The sequence below is a fragment of the Oncorhynchus keta genome, chromosome 5 (genome assembly GCF_023373465.1).
Source record: "Oncorhynchus keta strain PuntledgeMale-10-30-2019 chromosome 5, Oket_V2, whole genome shotgun sequence".
In the NCBI taxonomy this organism is placed as follows: domain Eukaryota; kingdom Metazoa; phylum Chordata; class Actinopteri; order Salmoniformes; family Salmonidae; genus Oncorhynchus; species Oncorhynchus keta.
In genome coordinates, this window is record NC_068425.1 from 4,091,236 (window position 1) to 4,112,517 (window position 21,282).

The window sequence follows — 21,282 nt, forward strand, 5'->3', positions numbered from 1 at the left end:
CATTATCAGCAACCATCACTCCTGTGTTCCAATGGCATGTTGTGTTAGCTAATCCAAGTTTATAATTTGAAAAGGCAAATTGATCATTAGAAAACCTTTTTTGCAATGATGTTTGCACAGCTGAAAACTGTTGTGCTGATTAAAGAAGTAATAAAACTGGCCTTCTTTAGACCAGTTGAGTATCTGGAGCATCAGCATTTGTGGGTTCGATTACAGGCTCAAAATGGCCAGGTACAAATAACTTTTTCTGAAACTCATCAGTCTATTCTTGTTCTGAGAAATTAAGGCCATTCCATGCGAGAAATTTGCCAAGAAACTGAAGATCTTGTACAACGCTGTGTACTACACGCTTCACAGGACAGCACAAACAGGTGCTAACCAGAATAGAAAGAGGTGTGGGAGGTCCCGGTGCACAAATGAGCAAGAGGACAAGTACATTATTGTCTAGTTTGAGAAACAGACGCCTCACAAGTGCTAAACATGAAATACTACCCGCAAAACACCAGTCACACCGTCAACAGTGAAGGGGCGACTCTGGGATGCTGGCCTTCAAGGCAGAGTTCCTCTGTCCAGTGTCTGTGTTCTTTTGCCCATCTTAATCTTTTCTTTTTATTGGCCAGTCTGAGATATGGCTTTTTCTATGTAACTCTGCCTAGAAGGCCAGCATCCCGGAGTTGCCTCTTCACTGTTGACATTGAGACTAACAATGTCTACACTGTATTTCTGATCAATTTGGTGTTATTTTAATAGACGCAAAATGTGATTTTCTTTCAAAAACAAGTGACCCCAAACTTTTGAACGGTAGTGTAAACTGGGTGGTGTGAGCCTGATTGGTTGAAAGCCATGTTATATCAGACTGTGTACCATGGGAATTAACATTTTTTTTCTCACTTTTTACTATTCTAATTCCATTGTTAACCAGATTATGTCCAAAAGAACAGCCCTTAGCTGTGGTATGTTGGCCAAATACCACACCTCCTAGGGTCTTATTGTTCAATCATTGCAGTCAGAACAAGTTAAATCGATATCCAGTGATGGAAATTATCTGGAGAGTTTAACAAGGGCAAATTACCTTGTCTCTTGCAACATATTACCTTTTATCTTGCAATAACTTCCAATAATTATTATTTTGATGGAAAACCAAATTTTGCTTCTTAGCTTTCTTCATTTAAAATGACTAGATATTCCTTCTTAATTCGCTCGATAACGTTATGGAAAAAGGGTTTAATGGAAAAAGGGTTTAATGGATAAATGTGGCAACTCCTCGCTTGCTGCCAACATAAAAAATGTTTTGTCTAGGTTTCAGGCCTTGTGGGCGGGTTTTCAGGGGTCATTGTGTTAGAAATTTAAACTGCATCTGGCAACACTGAATCCCCTCAATAAAACGATAAAAGGCCAATTGATTTGATGAAATAGTGTCACATCTATTTGCAGTGCATTGACTTCATAAAAAGGGGTGAAATTAATACCCCGTGAAAGTAACCTCCCCGTCCGCTTTACTTCCGTATCATGTCCCATAATCTCTTGAATGGGCTTCAATATTATATAATCAAATTCTTGAAAAAACGCTAATTTAAGAGATATATCAATTATATTCGTATTTGTGAATTCATTTACTCATACCCGATGTCTTTAATCAAAATATTTGACACTCAAGAAGACACCCCCGAAAGTTAGAAAAGTCTAATTTGAACTACAACCCCCACATTTTTGTTAGAATACTGGAGTGCCTGCTCGAGCAGAGGACAGTGGCGCACCGCAGTTTCTTCTAATTCTAAACCTTTTTTACATGATGTATTACGTGTTCATATGCGATCTGGGGAGAGAGGGGCCCAGAGCCAGTGGTTGGGGATACTGGATGGTAAGAACCCACTATTACAGGCCGTTTTCTGTGTTCTATATTAGATTACGCGTGTTGTTGTTTTTTACTGAACGTTGCCAACCAGTAGGCTACTTTTTTTAAATGCAAAAAAATAAAACATAAATTCATCCAAGTATGCTGTCAAAAGAGATACATTGTAGGCTACAGCTTGTGGGAGTTGTAGTGAATGTGTGTAGTTAGAAAGAAACGGTTGTAAACGGAGCTGCCAGAGCCGCCAGTCTGTCGTGCTTCTTCTTGGCCATCAAATATGTAGAAAATTGGCAGATGGTAAGTAAATTCACCCGGAGACATGTGTACATCTTAAATTACCGCAGTTTCATGACTTTGATGATGCACATTTTAGTCTCATTCTTGGCCTACTAAACAAATAAAAGGAAGTGAAATTCACATGTCACTTTCATATTATATTAATTGGCCTTAATTTAAGAGTTCTGTTTTTAATAAATCAATACAATTCAATTTTGAACTATTTAAACATTTAAAATTATTATAAACGTTTTAATTGAATCCATTCATTATTTAATCCCAGTCCCCATCCCTTCCAGGAGGCCTTTAGTCTTTTGGTAGGCCATCATTGTAAATAATAATTTGTTCTTAACTGACTTGCCTAGTTAAATAAAGGTTAAATAAAACAATTATAAATAAAATATTAATTTCAATGACATTTTATTCAATCCAGTATCCACACAGAGGTGCCAGTTCTCATCTCTTCTAGAGTTCTCCCATCTGATCTATGATTTTAGATGGCAACCATTCGTTTCCTGGCCTCTCCAACTTCTAGGTACCATGGTGAGTACATCTGAATGGTTGTCTGATTTGGAGATCGAGTCAGGGGAACCCATAGAGGTCAGTAAGAAGGTGGGCATGGAAAAGGGAAGAAAGTGGAACATAAATATGGAGAAGGAAATTGAACATGAGAGTGAGGATGAATTAAATGTGGTGAAAACTGCCGAGTTTGAGCCTTGTCCTGATGGTGATAAAGATTTGTGGAGAGAATGAAACCTTGCCTTCTGGCTGATATGTGGTGTCAGAAGAGGTTGGAGAATGTTGGGTCAGTGGAAGTTTCTGCCGTCCAGTGGGAGCATGTGCGCCGCATCACGCGACTGGGGACAAGAACTGTGACTTGCTTTCCTCTCCGGAGCAGGGCACCGTTGAAAGGAGTGATAGCGGGAGTGGCATTAAGTGTTGAAGAGGATCAACTGACGTCTGTGACACCTGCTGTTTGGTGAGATGCAGACCCAGTGGAGAGCGTGGTAAAACAGAGAAGACACTGTCTGTATTATTGAGTTTTGATGAAGAGTCTTTACCAGATAAGGTCAAGTTAGGATGTGTCAGTTATCCCGTGAGAGCTTTTATCCCGAATCCATTAGGGTGTTATATGTGTCATGCTTATGGTCATGTGGCCTCAGTATGTAGTAGGGATATACCTAAATGTGAGAAGTGTGCAGGAGGACATGAGACAAAGGAATGTGTAGTATCGGTAGAAAGATGTTGTGTGTAAAATGTAGGGTACCCATGGTGCTGGAGATCAGAAGTGTCTGGTGAGGGAAAGGCAGGTTGAGGTTGCCAGGATCAGAGTAGTGCAGAAGGTGTCGTATGCTGAGGCAGTTTAGAGAGTAGTAGAGGAAGATGGGTCCAGATTGAGGTATCCTACGAGGATCCCTGTGAATGGGCTGAGACCAATAGAGTGATAACTGGCTTCAGTAAGGTTTTTTTTTTTTTGCATTTATGACCATGGTTGTGAATTGTACCGTAGGAATGGAATGTAAATCACAGAGGATAGATGTTGTGGTGGCAGCAGCAGAGAAGTATTTGGGTGTACAAGATTCTACAGCAGAAGAGTTACAAGATGTTTTGAACGATAGTGTCCCGTCCTCCCAGGTTGCTGGCCTAGAGTAGGATCAAATGGGGACAAAGTAGTGGAATAATGGAGAGTTTAATGGGTGCAGGGTTAGTTGGTAGGGCAATTTTTGTAATGAATTCATACTACAGAATAGCAGGCTGATACCCAGCCAAAATAGTAGGTGGCAGCATGCATCTATAATATTTTGTTTACAGACTGCTATAATACCAAAGAAGAAGAAGAAGAAACATGAACTTGGCCACGATTCATACAATGGATACAAATATTAATGTAATATTTGAGACCACTCTCTCACCAATTACTTGTGAGAGTAAAAAAAATAAAGATGTAAACCACTCAACCAAAATTCTCATTAAAAGAAATCTCACTAAGGGTCCACTGGGAAACGGGTGATTCCTATCCTTTACACATACAGGGAGATGTCCATAGCCCAGACCAATGAGAACCTGTGTTAGGAGGTTTACATTTTGTTTTGTTTTTATTTTAGGGCGATAACTAGCCTCGTGAAACCAGTCTGCTAGCCTAGGAGACAACATCAGTGGGTACTAGGCAAGGATACATATTCCAGTCCAGTAGGTGGCGGCAACCGCCATTTAACTTCAAAGGAAAAGAAGAGACACGTTGATTGACAGACCGGAAACAAGCTGTCATTGAGAGGAGGCAAGATGGCAGCCGCGGCAGTGGCTGAGTTTCAAAGAGCCCAGTCTCTTCTCAGTTCAGACCGGAATGCATCTATCGATATTTTACATTCAATAGGTAAGTATATAGCTGCAACGTAACTTTTAGTATCCAAGTGTCTCGGACGTGTAGATTATCGCTAAAACAGTTCCTGTCTAATTTAGCTAGTAGTAGCTTGCTAGCTACCGTACTCTAGCTCAATGACGGTACCGGGCTATCGGCCTATCCCCATTGGTCACAGTGAGTCAGCAGCAGGGAGACCGGTAGCTAGTATGCTATGTGCAATTAGCTAGGTAACGTTAGTTAGCTACCCTTTTGCTTGCGCATTGCACTAATAACTAGCTAGCTAAATGGTAGAATATTCGGACACAGGCAGAAGTTATTCCAACCTTATACCCATCGACACAACCATCGCGGGACTTTCGGGAACGCTTCCGAAGCAGACTCGACAGACCAGACCGGGATTTGGGGTGTGAGAATAGGGACTGCTACACTGTCCCTTGTGGACTATAATAGTGGTCAACAACCTTTTCTGAGTCAAAATTCAAGCCGAGATCTACCGCTTAGGTTCTTTTGTTACATGACTTTAAAAAAAGGTAGCCTATGCTAAATTTACCTATGAATTTTAACCTATTACATTTTTGTATTTTTATAAATATACACATCTTCCTAATGTTTTTTGTTTTTAACTATTTGCAGTACGCTATAGGACCTAAACATTATCACGGTATTTGGCTTTACTTGAAATTGCCCTGCCAATACACTGTTCTTCTCAGACCAGTTATTAAAACATATATTTTCAATATCGAGAGGCTATATGATCACACTGGTAATATATCAGTTGTATTACTCCTGAAGCACAGCTGAGTGAGCATACATTTAAAAAATGATATTTTCTATTTTACTGGGCTGATGGTGCCTGTTTCTGATGGTCAGTCTCAGGAGTGAGAAGGCAACAGAGTGAGGGTCTGCCTCAACATCCCTCCGCTCTCCACTGTCACTGACCAAAAAGGGTCACTGTCTTCCTGCTGATGGCTAAACTTGAGTTGAAATGTTCCTTGATATTAAAGAAATACTTAAGCCCCTAATAATAATGCAATCCTATCGATACTTTCCTACTCATTCATTGCAACTGCAGTGCTGGTTGTAGTGTGAATGGAAGTAGGGAGAATGCACATTTTATTGCTTATAAAAGTGTTGAATAGAAAGTGTTAGTCAACTTTTAAACATGAACTCAATCTTTGTTGTATTTGTTGAGTCTCTCTAGTCATGGTTTTGAAATCTCACAGTATCAACTTTGTTGTAGCTTTATTTTACGCCTGCTAAGTTACTGCAAACACGGTAATCTGAGCCATCCGATTGGCCAGTGGTAGGCCTATAGGGCACTTGATTTGCTCCCACCCGACCTGCCAAGAAGGCAGTTTGTACCTATGGACTGGAGAACTACCGATATACAGAGTTTTTGGGGTCAATGAGGCCAATATTCCCAGAGACAGCCATGCACAGTGTATTCAGACCCCTTTTTCCACATTTTGTTACGTTAAAGCCATATTATAAAATGGATTAAATCAATATACACACAATACATTAAATTATTATACACAATACCCCATAATCACAAAAAGAAAACGTGTTTTTATACATTTTTGCAAATTTATAGCAAATTAAAAAATAAATAAATAAACTTATTTACATAAGTATTCAGACTCATTGCTATGAGACTTGAAATTTAGCTTAGGTGCATCCTGTTTCCATTGATCATCCATGATGTTTCTACAACTTGATCGGAGTCCAGCTGTGGTAAATTCAACCACAGTTGACAGTGCATGTCAGCAAAAACCAAGCCTTGATGTCGAAGGAATTGTCCGCAGAGCTCCAAGACAGGATTGTGTCGAGGCACAGATATGGGGAAGGGTACCAAAAAATGTCTGCAGCATTGGATGTCCCCAAGAACATAGTGGCCTCCGTTATTCTTAAATGGAATAAGTTTGGAATGACAGACTTCCTAGAGCTGGCCACCCGGCCAAACTAAGCAATCGGGGGAGAAGGACCTTGGTCAGGGAGGTGACCAAGAATACAATGACAGAGCTCCATAGTTCTTCTGTGGAGATGGGAGAAGCTTCGGACTTTTACCCGATCGAACATCTCTGGAGAGACCTGGAAATGGCTGTGCAGTGATGCGCCCCATCCAACTTTTTTTTTAAACCTTTGTTTAACTAGGCAAATCAGTTTAGAACAAATTATTATTTACAATAACTGCTTTCCCTGGCCAAACCCTAACCCGGACGACGCTGGGCCAATTGTGTGCCGCCCTATGGGACTCCCAATCACTGCCGGTTGTGATACAGCCTGGAATTGAACCAGGGTCTGTAGTGACACCTCTAGCACTGACATTTAGTGCCTTAGACCTCAGCACCACTCGGGAGCCCATGGGAGAAACTCCCCAAATACAGTTGTGCCAAGCTTGTAGTGTCATACATGAGGCTCTAATTGCTGCCAAAGATGCTTCTTTACTGAGTAAAGGCTCTGAATACTTATGTAAATGTGATATTTCATTTTTGTTTTTTCAGACATTTCAAAAAAACCTATTTTTGCTTTGGCATTATGGGTTATTGTGTGTAGACTGAGGGGGGGGGGAAATCATTTAATCAATTTTAGAATAAGGCTGTAATGTTGCAGAATGTGGAAAGTCAAGGTCTCCAATCAGTCTTAGTTACTAAAATTCTAAACTTATGTAAATGCACCAGTGGAGAACATAAGCCATATTCTTTATTATTGAGTCAAGTGCCATTTTTGTTTTTCGGACAGTAATTTTCTCCAAGTTGGGTGGATGTCATATTGCAAATTTTTCCCATTAAAAAGGGTAGTAGAATTGCATGAAATGTTTATAAAGGGCCTACTTTTTCCTTTGTGAAGAAATGTAGGCTCTGATATATCCTATAGTCTAGGCCTACTCTAAGACACTGCCTTGAACAGTATGTTCCATAATGCAATTAGAGGGGAAATAGCATTGTGTACGGTTTCATGTGACAGATATGTAGATATCCTCTAAATAGGCCTATGCAACAACTAGCATTGGTGGCTAATAAACTCAGGGTTGGTTATTTTTTTGCTGTCTTTCAAAGATTATTTGTAAAAATCCAAATAACTTCACAGATCATCATTGTAAAGGTTTTAAACACTGTTTCCCATGCTTGGTCAATGAACCATAAACAATTAATGAGCATGCACCTGTGGAACGGTCGTTAAGACCCTAACAGCTTACAGACTGTAGGCAATTTAAGGTCACTGTTATGAAACCTCAGGATGCTAAAGAGGCCTTTTTACTGACTCCGAAAAACACCAAAAGAAAGATACCCAGGGTCCTTGCTCATCTGTGTGAATGTGCCTTAGGCATGCTGCAAGGAGGCATGAGGACAGCAGATGTGGCCAGGGCAATAAATTGCGTTGTCCATACTGTAAGACGCCTAAGACAGCGCTACAGGGAGACAGGACGGACAACTGATTGTCCTCGCAGTGGCAGACCACGTCTAACAACACCTGCACAGGATCGGTACATCCGAACACAACACCTGCAGGACAGGTACAGGATGGCGGCAACAACAACTGCCCGAGTTACACGAGGAACGCACAATCCCTTCAGTGCTCAGACTGTCCCCAATAGGCTGAAAGAGGCTGGACTGAGGGCTTGTAGGCCTGTTGTAAGGCAGGTACTCACCAGACATCACCGGCAACAACGATGCTTATGGGCACAAACCCACCGTTGCTGGACCAGACAGGACTCGCAAAAAGTGCTCTTCACTGATGAGTTGCGGTTTTGTTTCACCAGGGGTGATGGGTCGGATTCGCATTTATTGTCAAAGGAATGAGCGGTACACCGAGGCCTGTACTCTGGAGCAGGATCAATTTGGAGGTGGAGGGTCCGTCATGGTCTGGGGCGGTGTGTCACAGCATCATCGGACTTAGCTTTTTGTCAACGCTGTGCATTACAAGGAAGACCTCCTCCCTCATGTGGTACCGTTCCTGCAGGCTCATCCTAACCCTCCAGCATGACAATGCCACCAGACATACTGCTTGTTCTGTGTGTGATTTCCTGCAAGACAGGAATGTCAGTGTTCTGCTATGGCCAGCGAAGAGCCCGGCTCTCAATGTAATTGAGCACGTCTGGGACCTGTTGGATCACAGGGATCACAGGGTGATCTTGCTGTAACATCTTACAGCAAGAACTGGCAAATCTGGTGCAGTCCATGAGCAGGAGATGCACTGCAGTACTTAGTGTCTGATGTGGCCACCAGCTGCATTTACTGTTACTTTTGATTTTTGCCCCCCTTTGTTCAGGGACACATTATTACATTTCTGTTAGTCACATGTCTGTGGAACTTGTTCAGTTTATGCCTGTTGAATCTTGTTATGTTCATACAGATATTTTCACATGTTAAGTTTGCTGAAAATAAACCAGTCGACAGTGAGAATATGTTTCCTTTTAAGCTGAGTTCATGACTAGGAGGGTGTCTTTGGCAGTGGTGAAAAAAAAAATATGCAGTTTGGTATAGATACCTTTTTCTTTAGGAATGAAGTTTAGTGAAAGTTAAATGCCCCACAAAACTACTTAAGTAGTACTTTAAAGTATTTTTTACATAAGTGCTTTATACCACTGGCCTTTGGCTACTGGACAAGGATTTGATTTGAAAACCAATAGAACATAAAAGAAAAAGGCTATTGGTTTCAATGGCATATGAAAGTCTTTTTATAAAATGATTGCCTGCACATTTGGTTGGATTTTGGCTAGGCTACTTTGAAGCAAGGTAAGACATGCCTCATGTTGTGAAACGTTCTGGTTTCAAACAATTAAGTATGCTTTCGAAATGCGTACTGCCTCCAGCTCATTGCAAAGTGGTGTGTGATGCACTGAAGCCTGCCTAGTTGCCATGCACTTGAATGGGAAGCGTACTTCAATTACCAGTTGAGAGAATTTGTTTTAGAAAAAAAAACGTTTAATTGTGGCCAGCTTTTTTTTTAAACGTTCTTTAAATTATTTATATATAAAATGTATTTATTTATTTGGCGCAAAATTGTCTTTAGAATTGTTGCAAATTGATTGGGCTTATTAAAGCTGATTGAGTGGTATCAGAAGCTCTCGCACTACATTGACTGGTATTTAAATGAAAGAATAGGCTAAAATGCATTATTTCGTGGCTGCTGTTAGTTAGCATGAGGACAAAAACGGCAGTTGACTTCAAATTAGCAGTCGTTAAGTCTTATCTAGTAGTTGGGACAATTCTGAGTACCATGCCATTTATATCCCTAGATTGAGGTACGTTTTCCAAGCCATATCTCACGCCGGCTCAGCTGTGTTAATCTTTTCCAACCTTTTATTCTAGCGGAATGTATAAAATTTGAATCATCTAGCTAGCTAAATGTTTGTTTTTCTTAAGTTTCTTTTGATTTACACATTTTTTAAATGTAATCTAGTTTCGTTGGAGTTTAAACACTTGATCGATGTATATATCATAGAAGAGTGTAATTGTCTTTAGGACAGCTGTTTTTAGTCAATACTTTCGTGTTTTTAATGTAAAAAGTTTTAGTTGTACTGTGTGTGTTTATGGTTTTGTTTAATGTATGTAAGTTGTTTTGTCTGAAACGTTGTTCCCCCGGCTGCTATTGGACCAGGTCTCTCTTGGAAAAGAGATATTATCTCAATGAGGAAAAACCTGTATAAATAATGGTCAAATAAAAACATCTAGCTAAATGTTAGCGAATGTGATGGCTATCTGACAAATGCCTTTTTCTAACCTTATTATAGCTAGCTGAAGTTAGCCAGATGGTTAGTAATGTTCGCGAGCTAACTACACATTTTTGTTGGTAAATAGAGCCAGCTAAATCAGATTGACAGCAGAAGCTCAACAGATAGTGGCTGAGCCTTTTGTTACATTGACTGCTAGTGAACTACGTCCAATGTTGGACCCAGGGATGATTTCCCCAGCTTGCTGTCAACTGAAAGCAGTGACTTATAGATTAGCATCCCCACTGTGATTTGACAACTGATGCATTTTTGTCTCACATATAGCCTAGATGTTGCCATCTTTGAAGCTAGGTCTACGTGTAAAAGGTTGTGTTGACAATGTCAACAAGTTTTCTTCCATTTTTTTTTTGTTCCAGTAAAGCGGGACATCCAGGAGAGCGATGAGGAAGCAGTGCGTGTCAAAGAGCAGAGCATCCTGGAGCTGGGCGGTCTGCTGGCTAAGACGGGCCAGGCTGCAGGTGACACATCCTTCCTCCGATTTCAGCTGGATAAGTGCACATTCAGAGTAGACGCATCACCTCTACTAGAGACTGATGCTTACTAGGCTTGCCACAATACCAACATTTTGCAAACAATACAATACGTAGTATCGCAATACCATGGTGGAAGAAAATCCTGTTCGCCCTGTCCCCCAAAAACCTGTCACTGAAATTCACACTTCTACTCAATACAACACATTTGAATTTAACTTCACACTGTTCAGTGTATAATATAATACTGCATAGAATGGCTGATTTGCAAAGGCCTTACCTGTGATTTGGCTGGAGGAACGGGAGGAAGGAATATACATCAGTGGAGGCTGCTGAAGGGAGGATGGCTCATAATGATGGCTGGAAAGTCGCGAATGGCATCAAACAAACACACTGAAACCATGTGTTTGATACCATTCCGCTCCAGCCATTTTCACGAGCCCAGCCTCCCCAATTAAGGTGCCACCAACCTCCTGGGATATACATGCATAATGATCTGAATGTCATTGTGTCAGTAAGGGGAAAACACTAGAGGTCGACCGATTGATTAGGGCCGGTTTCAAGTTTTCATAACAATTGGAAATCGGTTTGGTGTCACTCGCTCTTGAGACTTGGAGTGGTTGTTCACCTTGCTGTGCAAGGGCCGCGGCTTTTGTGGAGCGATGGGTAAAGGCTGCTTCGAGGGTGGCTGTTGTCGATGTGTTCCTGGTTCGAGCCCAGGTAGGTGCGAGGAGAGGGACGGAAGCTATACTGTTACACTGGCAATACTAAAGTGACTATAAGAACATCCAATAGTCAAAGGTATATGAAATACAAATCGTATAGAGAGAATTTGTCCTATAATTCCTATAATAACTACAACCTAAAACTTCTTACCTGGGAATATTGAAGACTCATGTTAAAAGGAACCACCAGCTTTCATATGTTCTCATGTTCTGAGCAAGTTACTTAAACGTTTGCTTTTTTACATGGCACATATTGCACTTTTACTTCTCCAACACTTTGTTTTTGCATTATTTAAACCAAATTGAACATGTTTCATTATTTATTTGAGGCTAAATTGATTTTATTGAAATATTATATTAAGTTAAAATAAGTGTTCATTCAGTATTGTTGTAATTGTCATTATTACAAAGGCTGCAAAAATTAAATCGGCCGATTTTAATCGGTACCGGCTGTTTTTGGTCCTCCAATAATCGGTATCTAGAAAACACTGCATGAAACCTCTACTCTTCAGTTAACACTGACACACACAATCCTTCCCTTCCTCACACACTGTCTCCCTCACTCACAAGCACACACAGACACTACTCCCAACTTTTAAAACATTAGGCACCAAACTGATTTTTAGGAGCACCGAAAATAAACAGATTTGTGATATAGTTTAGGTTTATATGTGTCCTACCTTTTTGACGCACATTTCATGAGTGGCAGATCCTGTTTCTTCCTGTGCCAATCCAATTTGCCTAAACCTACTGTCAAGTTACCAGGTTGTTAGCTATCTAGGTAACATTACTGAACGATGTTTATCAAATTAATAATTTGCGACCTGAGATTAGATTAGAACGGCCCGTGACATGGTTTGTGAAATTACATAAAATCCCTGCAAATTCCGTTAGAAAAGGAAAAAGGCTTCTCCAGTAATATGGGTGGTATTTTTTTGAACTGTTTAGGCTCGAGACGAGCCTTTTCTTTGCTGTGAAGCTGCAAGCATGCCTGTCGTGAAGCGGTGCTCCATTTCCCTCTGACTCTGAGGCTGCATGACAGTGAACTTGCAAAGTCTACTCCGACTGGTCTGTGCTCTTGGTTTACAACAGGCGATGAAATGATATCAACATTGCTCGCTTTGCGCGCTGCTCCAATGTAATAAATGTACAGGTCTAACAGAAGACTCGTCTGGGTCTGTCTCTATCATGACACAATTCTACGACATAATTCTATAACAAACAAAAAAAACTGGTGGAGGAATAGATGTGAGTGAAAAGCGGGCAGAGAGAAGCAGGTGAATAGTATCATATGAAACGGTACTACGGTATTCTAAAAGGTTGGTATCATGATGTTTGGTATCATGATGTTTTGGTACCATGATACTACCGTGGTACCGGTATGGCGTGCAACACTAATACTGACTAGTGTTGTCATCATCTTCAGTATGGCTAGGAAACAAAACACGAGAATCGGACTAAATTGCTGACAAATGCTGTGGCAATTAACTTTTTCTATAATGTTGGTGAGAGTGACAAGTCTCTCCTTGACTGTGCACAAGTTTGCGATTGATTGCATCGCATGCGGACTGCCCAGAATTACTGATCTACAAGTCGCCTTGCGTTCCAAATACCCAGTCGTTGTGATCAACATTAGATTTTCTGCTCCTCACCTTGGCCTGCTTAAACTGATCCTCCTCCAACCTGCTGTCTGTGTCCCTCAGAGCTGGGCGGTCTCCTGAAGTATGTACGGCCGTTCCTGAATTCCATCAGCAAGGCCAAGGCGGCGCGGCTGGTGCGCTCGCTGCTGGACCTGTTTCTGGACATGGAGGCAGCTACAGGCCAGGAGGTGGAGCTGTGTCTGGAGTGCATCGAGTGGGCCAAGGCTGAGAAGAGAACATTCCTCAGACAGGCCCTGGAGGTGAGGAGTGGGAGAGGGGAACCCTACTGGAAGGGAGCTGAGCGGGAGCACTGACGAGGGGTTTGGTTTGCCTCGCTAGATGGTTTACAGTGGATGGAGATCAAGCCCGTCTTAGGGTTCTTGAGTCTATTTCGCTGTATGTAGCGCTGCAGCCTTTGCTGCAAGGGCCATTGGTGGATCTTGATGATGCATTTCAATTCGGGATTAAGTTGAAATTCCAATTGAACAATTTAGATATTTTTCTTAGTCATCACCACTAGAGGTCCATTTTATGTTAAAGATGGTTCCAGAGGTGGTGGTATCCTTGACTTTGTCTTCTCTCTCTCTCCAGGCTCGTCTCATCTCTCTGTATTTTGACACAAAGCGGTATCAGGAGGCGCTTCATCTAGGTGCGTTGAGTTTCTTGTTTGAAAAGAAACTGGAAATATTAATCACAGCAGAAAGAGCTGAATATGATTACAGTTGGCATTCCTAATAAGTGCACATCAGATACATGTTAACTCCGTTTCAAACACTTCAGTTGACTAGTCCCAATTAAAGTACTTAAAACATTCCCTGCATATCTGCCAACTCTGGCTTGGTGTACTCATTCATGTCTCCCTTCCTCCATCCATCCCTCTCTCCCACAGGCACCCAGCTACTCCAGGAGCTGAAGAAGATGGATGACAAGGCCCTGCTGGTGGAGGTGCAGCTGCTGGAGAGTAAGACGTACCACGGCCTCAGCAACCTGCCCAAGGCCCGTGCCGCCCTCACCTCTGCACGCACCACCGCCAACGGCATCTACTGCCCGCCCAAGCTACAGGCCGCCCTGGACATGCAGTCAGGTCTGCTTACCCTCCATCCTCTTCCCCTACAACACCTACCACTAGTTCAGTCTTATATCCACTGTGTAGGCGTGACCTCTGCCGTTTTTTAATTTTTGAACATTTTATCTCATTTTAAAGCATTTCCACCAAGCATAAATGCCTGGATCCTACCTCGATGTAGTTGTAGGTTGGGATTTTCCGGTCGCTCAGAGGTGGCCATGCTGTGTTGTTGAGCCAGTTGTACATCTGATTTTCATTTTGACCTCATTGTACTCATCTGGTGCCTTGGGTCTAAATCAGTCCCTGATTAGAGAGCAAGAATGACAATCAGCATTGCAACAGGATTTGAGGTCCAGATTTGAGTATCCCTGGTTGATAACCTCAACCTCCTACAGGGATCATCCACGCAGCAGAGGAGAAGGACTGGAAGACGGCCTACTCTTACTTCTACGAGGCCTTTGAAGGCTACGACTCCATCGACCACCCCAGAGCGATCACCGCTCTCAAATACATGCTGCTCTGCAAAATCATGCTCAACCTGTAAGCAGCTGATCGCTCAACTCTACATGTTGTGTGTTATCGTGATCGATGTGTAATCACTATATTATACTTGCGCAATATATAACTTTGGAATTTGAGTAAATATGCAGCCCCACAGTTAGTTATGGAGTTGATTATGTGTAGATGACAAGACCTTTAGAGGAAAGGTGATGTCTTGGATGAGTAACCTGTTGTCTTGTTGTAGTCCTGAGGAGGTCCAGGGTCTCGTCAGTGGAAAGCTAGCCCTGCGGCACGCCGGGAGACAGATGGACTCTCTGAAATGCGTGGCACAAGCCAGCAAGAACCGGTCGCTGGAGGATTTTGAAAAGGTAAGGAAGGACCTGTTGAGTGAACTGAATAGCACGGAATAACATCGATGAACAGATGCATTTTTTTTTTTGCTGTTTCTATCCCTTGTAGGTTCCTCAACACCTGTTTTACTCTTACTCTATTTATATCCCCCTCTTCTGCTAAATCTTTACTTTCTCCCCTCCCATCTATATCCTTCTATTTGACCCATTTCTCACCTCTACCTCCCCCTCTCTCCAGACCCTGACCGAGTACAGAGGTGAGTTGAGAGATGACCCCATCATAAGCACACACTTGACCACGCTCTATGACAACCTGCTTGAACAGAACCTCATCCGTGTCATCGAGCCTTTCTCCAGGGTACAGGTGAGCTTACAGCTGAGCGTTTTGTGGCGGGTGGGGGCATGCTGTTCAGTCCAGGTCTAGGCTTTTGTTCTTGTAAAATTCCTTAAGAATTCGTGAAGTGTGTAAAAACCCGAAATGTCTGTGTTTTTAAAAGTAGCATGAATCCAATACATTAGCACAGCAAGAGCACTGGTAAGGACTGTATGAATATAAAGGACTGTATAGGTCAAGGCTATATAAGCAAACAATTATCATTAACTTACCACCAAGAGTAAATAGTAAACACGCACGCATTACAACAATAACCACAACTCAGTTCTGCTCGCACTCCATCCCACAAGTCCACTCAAAGGAGTGAACAGACACTGGCCTGTACAGCCAGAGGAGCCGTCAGGTGTCCTGCCCCCTAACAATGTACCTCTTAGCAACCCAGGTCACGTGTTTGACAGGCCAGTTTATTCTACTCCTAGGGTTGGGGAGTGGAGTGTGCAGCTTGAAAGGGATGTGAGATGCTGATAAGTCACTGGCTGGGAATTCATAACAAGGCTATTTGTAAAAGGCTAGTATTTGTTTGGCTTTGTTCAGCTTGGATTTTTCGTCTTGTAAAATTCTTTACAAATCCTTAGTCTGAAGTTCAAATGGCTCTGTTTCTAAAAGTAATATTTGTATAATTGTCTATTCGTTTTGCATTGTTGAGCTTGTGTTCCAGAACACTGACTAGTGTGGTTCTGTCTCCCCACAGATAGAACACATTTCCACCCTCATAAAACTCTCCAAGGTAAGTCATCGCTTATTACATATTTCTGAAATTTTGCCTCGTCTGTTTCCTTTCTTAAAATGTTGCTCTGTTGACTGAAGCAGTAATATAGAACAAAAAATATATAAATCAAGCATTGGTGTTCTTTTTACTCCATTCAAGGTGTGTGTTTATCTGTGTGTCGATTTGGTTTCTTCACTTCTTTCTACACAGGGAGATGTTGAGAGGAAGTTGTCACAGATGATTCTGGACACAAAATTTCACGGTAGGGGTCTGAGAAGTGTACCTGTTCACATTTTTCACAATGTAGTTATTTGGACAGTGAAGCTTAACTTGCCGACCAAACTTTTCAAATTAATACATGGGGGAGTTTAAATCCAGATTTCCTCCTCCCGTCATATTAGTCCCATAGTTGTTGGTAAAATGTAATAATTAACTTCAAGTTAAAGACAAAACATTTTTTAGGTCTTTTTTTTTTTTTTTTTTTTGCCTTTTATGTCGCTACTTGAAACCATCCCTCCCTCCACCTCTCTCTCTAGGTATTTTGGACCAAGGCGAGGGTGTGCTGATCATCTTCGATGAGCCTGCAGTAGACACAACGTATGAGGCGGCCCTGGAGACCATTCAGAACATGAGCAAAGTGGTGGACTCACTCTACAACAAAGCCAAGAAGCTCACATAGGTCAGTCCGTCCCGTGAGGTCGCTAGCAGAATTGGAGTGATATAGAATTAATGTACAGTACCAGTACAAGACACCTACTCATTCAAGGGTTTTTCTTGATTTAGAATATTTTCTACATTGTAGAATAATAGGGAAGACATCAAAACTGTTAAATAACACATATGGAATCGTGTAGTAACCAAACAAGTGATAAACAAATCAAAATATATTTTGTTTCTTCAAAGTAGCCACCCTTTGCCTTGATGACAGCTTTGGACACTCTTGGAATTCTCTCAACCAGCTTCACCAGGAATGTTTTTCCATCCGTCTTGAAGGAGTTCCCACTGGGCACTTGTTGGCTGATTTTCCTTCACTCTGCGGTCCAACTCATCCCAAACCATCTCAATTGGGTTGAGGTCGGGTGATTGTGAAGGCCAGGTCATCTGATGCAGCACTCAATCACTCTCCTTCTTGGTCAAATAGCACTTACACAGCCTGGAGGTGTGTTGGGTCATTGTCCTGTTGAAAAACAAATGATAGTCCCACTAAGCGCAAACCAGATGGGATAGTGTATCGTTACAGAATGCGGTGGTAGCCATGCTGATGAAGTGTGCCTTGAATTCTAAATACATCACAGACAGTGTCACCAGCAAAGCACCTTCACACCTCCATGCTTCACGGTGGGAACCACACATGCAGACATCATCCATTCACCTACTCTGCGTCTCACAAAGGCACGGCGGTTGGAACCAAAAATCTGAAATTTGGACAGATTTCCACCGGTTTAGTGTCCCTCTTCTTATTGGTGTCCTTTAGCAGTGGTTTCTTTGCAGTAATTTGACCATGAAGGCCTGATTCACTCAGTCTCCTCTGAACAGTTGTTGTTACTCAAACTTTGTGAGGCATTTATTTGGGCTATAATTTCTGAGGCTGATAACTCTAATGAACCTATCCTCTGTAGCAGAGGTAACTCTGGGTCTTCCTTACCTGTGGCGGTCCTCATGAGAGCCAGTTTCATCATAGTACTTGATGGTTTTTGCGACTGCACTTGAAGAAACTTTCAAAGTGCTTAAAATGTTCTACAATAACTGACCTTCATGTCTTAAAGTAATGATGGACTGTCATTTCTCTTTGCTTATTTGAACGGTTCTTACTTATTGACTTGGTCTTTTATGTAATTAATTAGCATTTTATTGCATGACATAAGTATTTGATCACCTACCAACCAGTAAGAATTCTGGCTCTCACAGACCTGTTAGTCTGGTTAAGGGCGCTGTACTGCAGCACCAGCTGTGCCATCAGAGACTCTGGGTTCACGCCCAGGCTCTGTCGTAACCGGCCGCGACCGGGAGGTCCGTTGGGCGACGCACAATTGGCCTAGCGTCGTCCGGGTTAGGTAGGGCTTGGCCGGTAGGGATGTCCTTGTCTCATTTACGCACCAGACTCCTGTGGCGGGCCGCAGGTTGCCAGGGTGCACGGTGTTTCCTCCAACACATTGGTGCGGCTGGCTTCCGGGTTGGATGGCGCTGTGTTAAGAAGCAGTGCGGCTTGGTTGGGTTGTGTATCGGAGGACGCATGACGTTCAACCTTCATCTCTACCGAGCCCTGTATGGGAGTTGTAACGATGAGACAAGATAGTAGCTACTAAAACAATTGGATACCACGAAATTGGGGAGGAAAAGGGGTCAAATAAAAATAATAATATATTTTTTTTAAGCATTTAGAAGGAAAGAAATTGCACATTAAGCTGGTGGTGAGAAAGCAAATGGTGGGTGGCTGCTTTGAAGAATGTCAAATATATTTTGATTTAAAACTTTTTTTGGGTTACTTCATGGTTCCATGTGTATTAGTTCATAGTTTGTCTTCACTATTATTCTACAATGTAGAAATGGAACAAATAAAGAAAAACCCAGGAATGAGTAGGTGTCCAAACTTTTGACTGGTACTGTATGTTGAATATGTGTACTTGTTATGTATGACAGCCCTGGGACGGTTTCCCGAATACAGATTAACCGCTTTAATATTGAGTGCTATTTAGTCCATGACTAGCTTGATCTGTGTCCCTAAATCTGCCGCTCCAGCCAGCCAGTTAATCACATTTCCATTTTCTCTTTCCGCAGAGGAGACCACCTTTAACCCAGCACAGAGCGTGTCCAGACAGTTTGTGAAGCACTCTGGGATGGGGGGTTCGGACTCAAATAAACCAACTGACCAACCCACAAACTGACATGGCTAGGCTGTCTCCCACCCCTCTTCAATTCAGACTGGGTACATTTTTTTTAACTGCCCCCCCCCCCCAAACGAACATTACAACTACTGGCATCTCCATCACAGGTTTCTATGTTCCTCGGCATCCCCCTCCTTGCTGACCATCAGGGAATCTTCTAAAGAAACATCTACATAACATGTATGATATATATAGGTCTCTGAAAGAGTGTAATTGGTGGGCCCACACTACCTAAAGGTTCAGTTCTATTGCCAAACAACCTCTGTGTTCTTGCCTTCATCCCCCCCAACACACACAGACAGCAGTCTGAGTCTTCTGGCTTTGGGCCAGAGTGGACAGAGAACGGACTACTCTCCCTGCGAACACGCCACAGGAAAAGGACACCGTCATTGCCACACCGTTTCATAGTTCCCAGAGCTAGGTCAATATATTGTTTGTTTTTATCCTGCCTGGGGTAGCATGAGGGTGTGGTTTTCCCTTTTGGGACTTTTCTATTGGTTCCAGCTCAATCGAGAACAGATTAAGTACCTGATATGATCTCTTATACTATTTGAATCCAGGTCTAATTGTTTCCCTCCCTGCCTCTAATTCCAGTTTGTACATAATGTTGCCAGGTGTCTCTGTCATACCTATCATGCTAACACTTCGCCCAACCCACCCCCTTTTAAAAAAAAATATATATATATATAACACTAAATGAGAATAAATTAAGCCCCCAGTGTGCTTTTGTGAGAGGTGGTGGAAATGATTGACCTGGTTGTATGGATTGTGACTGGCAGGGAAAGTGAGTTGGTTGTTTATTCCTCATGTATTCAAACAACTGTGGATCATTTGCTGAAAAATATAAAAGCTGTAAGGTTTGGGGACTACTTTTTGCAAGGACTACTAGTCTACCATTTCCCATATGATATAGATAAAAGACAAGTGCTAATAAATGTTGAATGTCACAGCTTAATTTTCTGTTTGGAGGAACTTAACTATTATCTTGACCCTCTGTTTTTGCTCATTGCCTATTACAATAATCAAGAAATACCTGGATTTTTCTTCAAATCTATCAGGTCTCTGTATATTGATTTTTTTAGCTTGCATATGTCATCAGATTCAGCATATTTGCTGCAGTTATCAGGGTAAATGAATTGTTCCATTTTCGACAACTCAAACATAAGCAAAAGGTGTTTGGACAGTCTGCCTTACATCGAGTCTGGGGTCTGTTCACCAAACCATTTTTACCCAGCTGGGGCATAGTCCAATGGGGTCTCTCTCACATGGCACATTTCTAATGAATGTCATGATGTACCTACACTTATCAGACACCAGGGAGCGCTATTGGATTGTGATTTTCACAAGTGAAATTGTTTTGGTTGGTCACATGGGGGAGGAAAATAATCTCTTTAGGTTGACTAATTTGTTGAAATATGTCTGTTTATAAATCCTTCAAGCTTTGCTTGAGCCATGTTTGTATTTTAAGTGATGCACCTACTGTCTGACAAAAGTACTATGGAATAATAGGCTACATGCTAATTCAAGGAACATTTCCCTCAAATCAAAGTTTGTCAGATGTTTTCAGACTTCAAAAGTGGTTTAACCTAATAAATAAGACTGCATTTCATATCTCAACTAATTAACCTTTATTGAGCCACTTAGTGGTCATGCTGGAGAAAAATGAACCTCCAGGCTAATCCATATGTTTTATTAGTTATTTATATATTATTATATTATTAGTTCTCTCCCTTCATAGTGTTTTCATATGCCTCTGAATCATAAGGGAAAACGATAGTAACGGGCATGCAAAATCATTAAAGGTGCAAATGGGGTCAAATTACACGCTCTCATTCCTAGGCAGGAATTCCGTCTGGCTCTGCTTCATGACCTTAAATGTTATAGATCTGTACTTTGGAGGAAATCTTTAGCTACATTCGTGGCCAAAAGTTTTGAGAATGACACAAATATTAATTTTCACAAAGTTTGCTGCCTCCGTTTGTATGATGGCAATTTGCATATACTCCAGAATGTTATGAAGAGTGATCAGATTAATTGTAATTAATTGCAAAGTCCCTCTTTGCCATGCAAAGGAATTTAACCCCCCCCCCCAAAAAAAAATCCCGCTGCATTTCAGCCATGCCACAAAAGGACCAGCTGACATCATGTCAGTGATTCTCTCGTTAACACAAGTGTGAGTGTTGACAAGGCTGGAGATCACTCTGTCATGCTGATTGAGTTCGAATGACAGACTGGAAGCTTCAAAAGGAGGGTGGTGCTTGGAATCATTGTTTTTCCTCTGTCAATCATGGCTACATGCAAAGAAACACATGCCG

General features: G+C 41.8%; 1 protein-coding gene across 3 annotated transcripts; it reads left to right on the forward strand.

The window, feature by feature from the left end:
• Window positions 1–1,560: 1,560 nt before the first annotated feature.
• LOC118384331 (26S proteasome non-ATPase regulatory subunit 11) lies at window positions 1,561–20,576 on the forward strand. 3 transcript variants are annotated; one of them, XM_035770752.2, is made up of 13 exons: window positions 1,561–1,861; window positions 2,562–2,671; window positions 10,584–10,685; window positions 13,126–13,322; window positions 13,654–13,711; window positions 13,952–14,146; window positions 14,524–14,668; window positions 14,874–14,997; window positions 15,218–15,343; window positions 16,065–16,100; window positions 16,293–16,344; window positions 16,619–16,761; window positions 18,861–20,576. In XM_035770752.2, exons 2-12 carry the CDS (start codon window positions 2,626–2,628, stop codon window positions 16,759–16,761), a joined length of 1,224 nt encoding a protein of 407 aa, XP_035626645.2. In that variant the 5' UTR covers window positions 1,561–1,861; window positions 2,562–2,625; the 3' UTR covers window positions 18,861–20,576. The 3 variants fall into 3 exon arrangements, with proteins under 3 accessions (XP_035626645.2, XP_035626646.2, XP_035626644.2); XM_035770753.2 differs by lacking the exon at window positions 1,561–1,861 and adding an exon at window positions 2,005–2,149; XM_035770751.2 differs by lacking the exons at window positions 1,561–1,861; window positions 2,562–2,671 and adding an exon at window positions 4,341–4,502.
• The last annotated feature ends 706 nt before the right edge of the window (window positions 20,577–21,282 follow it).

Bases quoted from the DNA above. Each gene is read 5' to 3' on its own strand.
- LOC118384331 (XM_035770751.2), top strand. From the start codon at position 4,412: ATGGCAGCCGCGGCAGTGGCTGAGTTTCAAAGAGCCCAGTCTCTTCTC. The intron at 13,323-13,653 runs GTGAGGAGTGGG...CTCTCTCTCCAG, and splicing joins TCCTCAGACAGGCCCTGGAG to GCTCGTCTCATCTCTCTGTA. The intron at 16,101-16,292 runs GTAAGTCATCGC...CTTTCTACACAG, and splicing joins CCCTCATAAAACTCTCCAAG to GGAGATGTTGAGAGGAAGTT.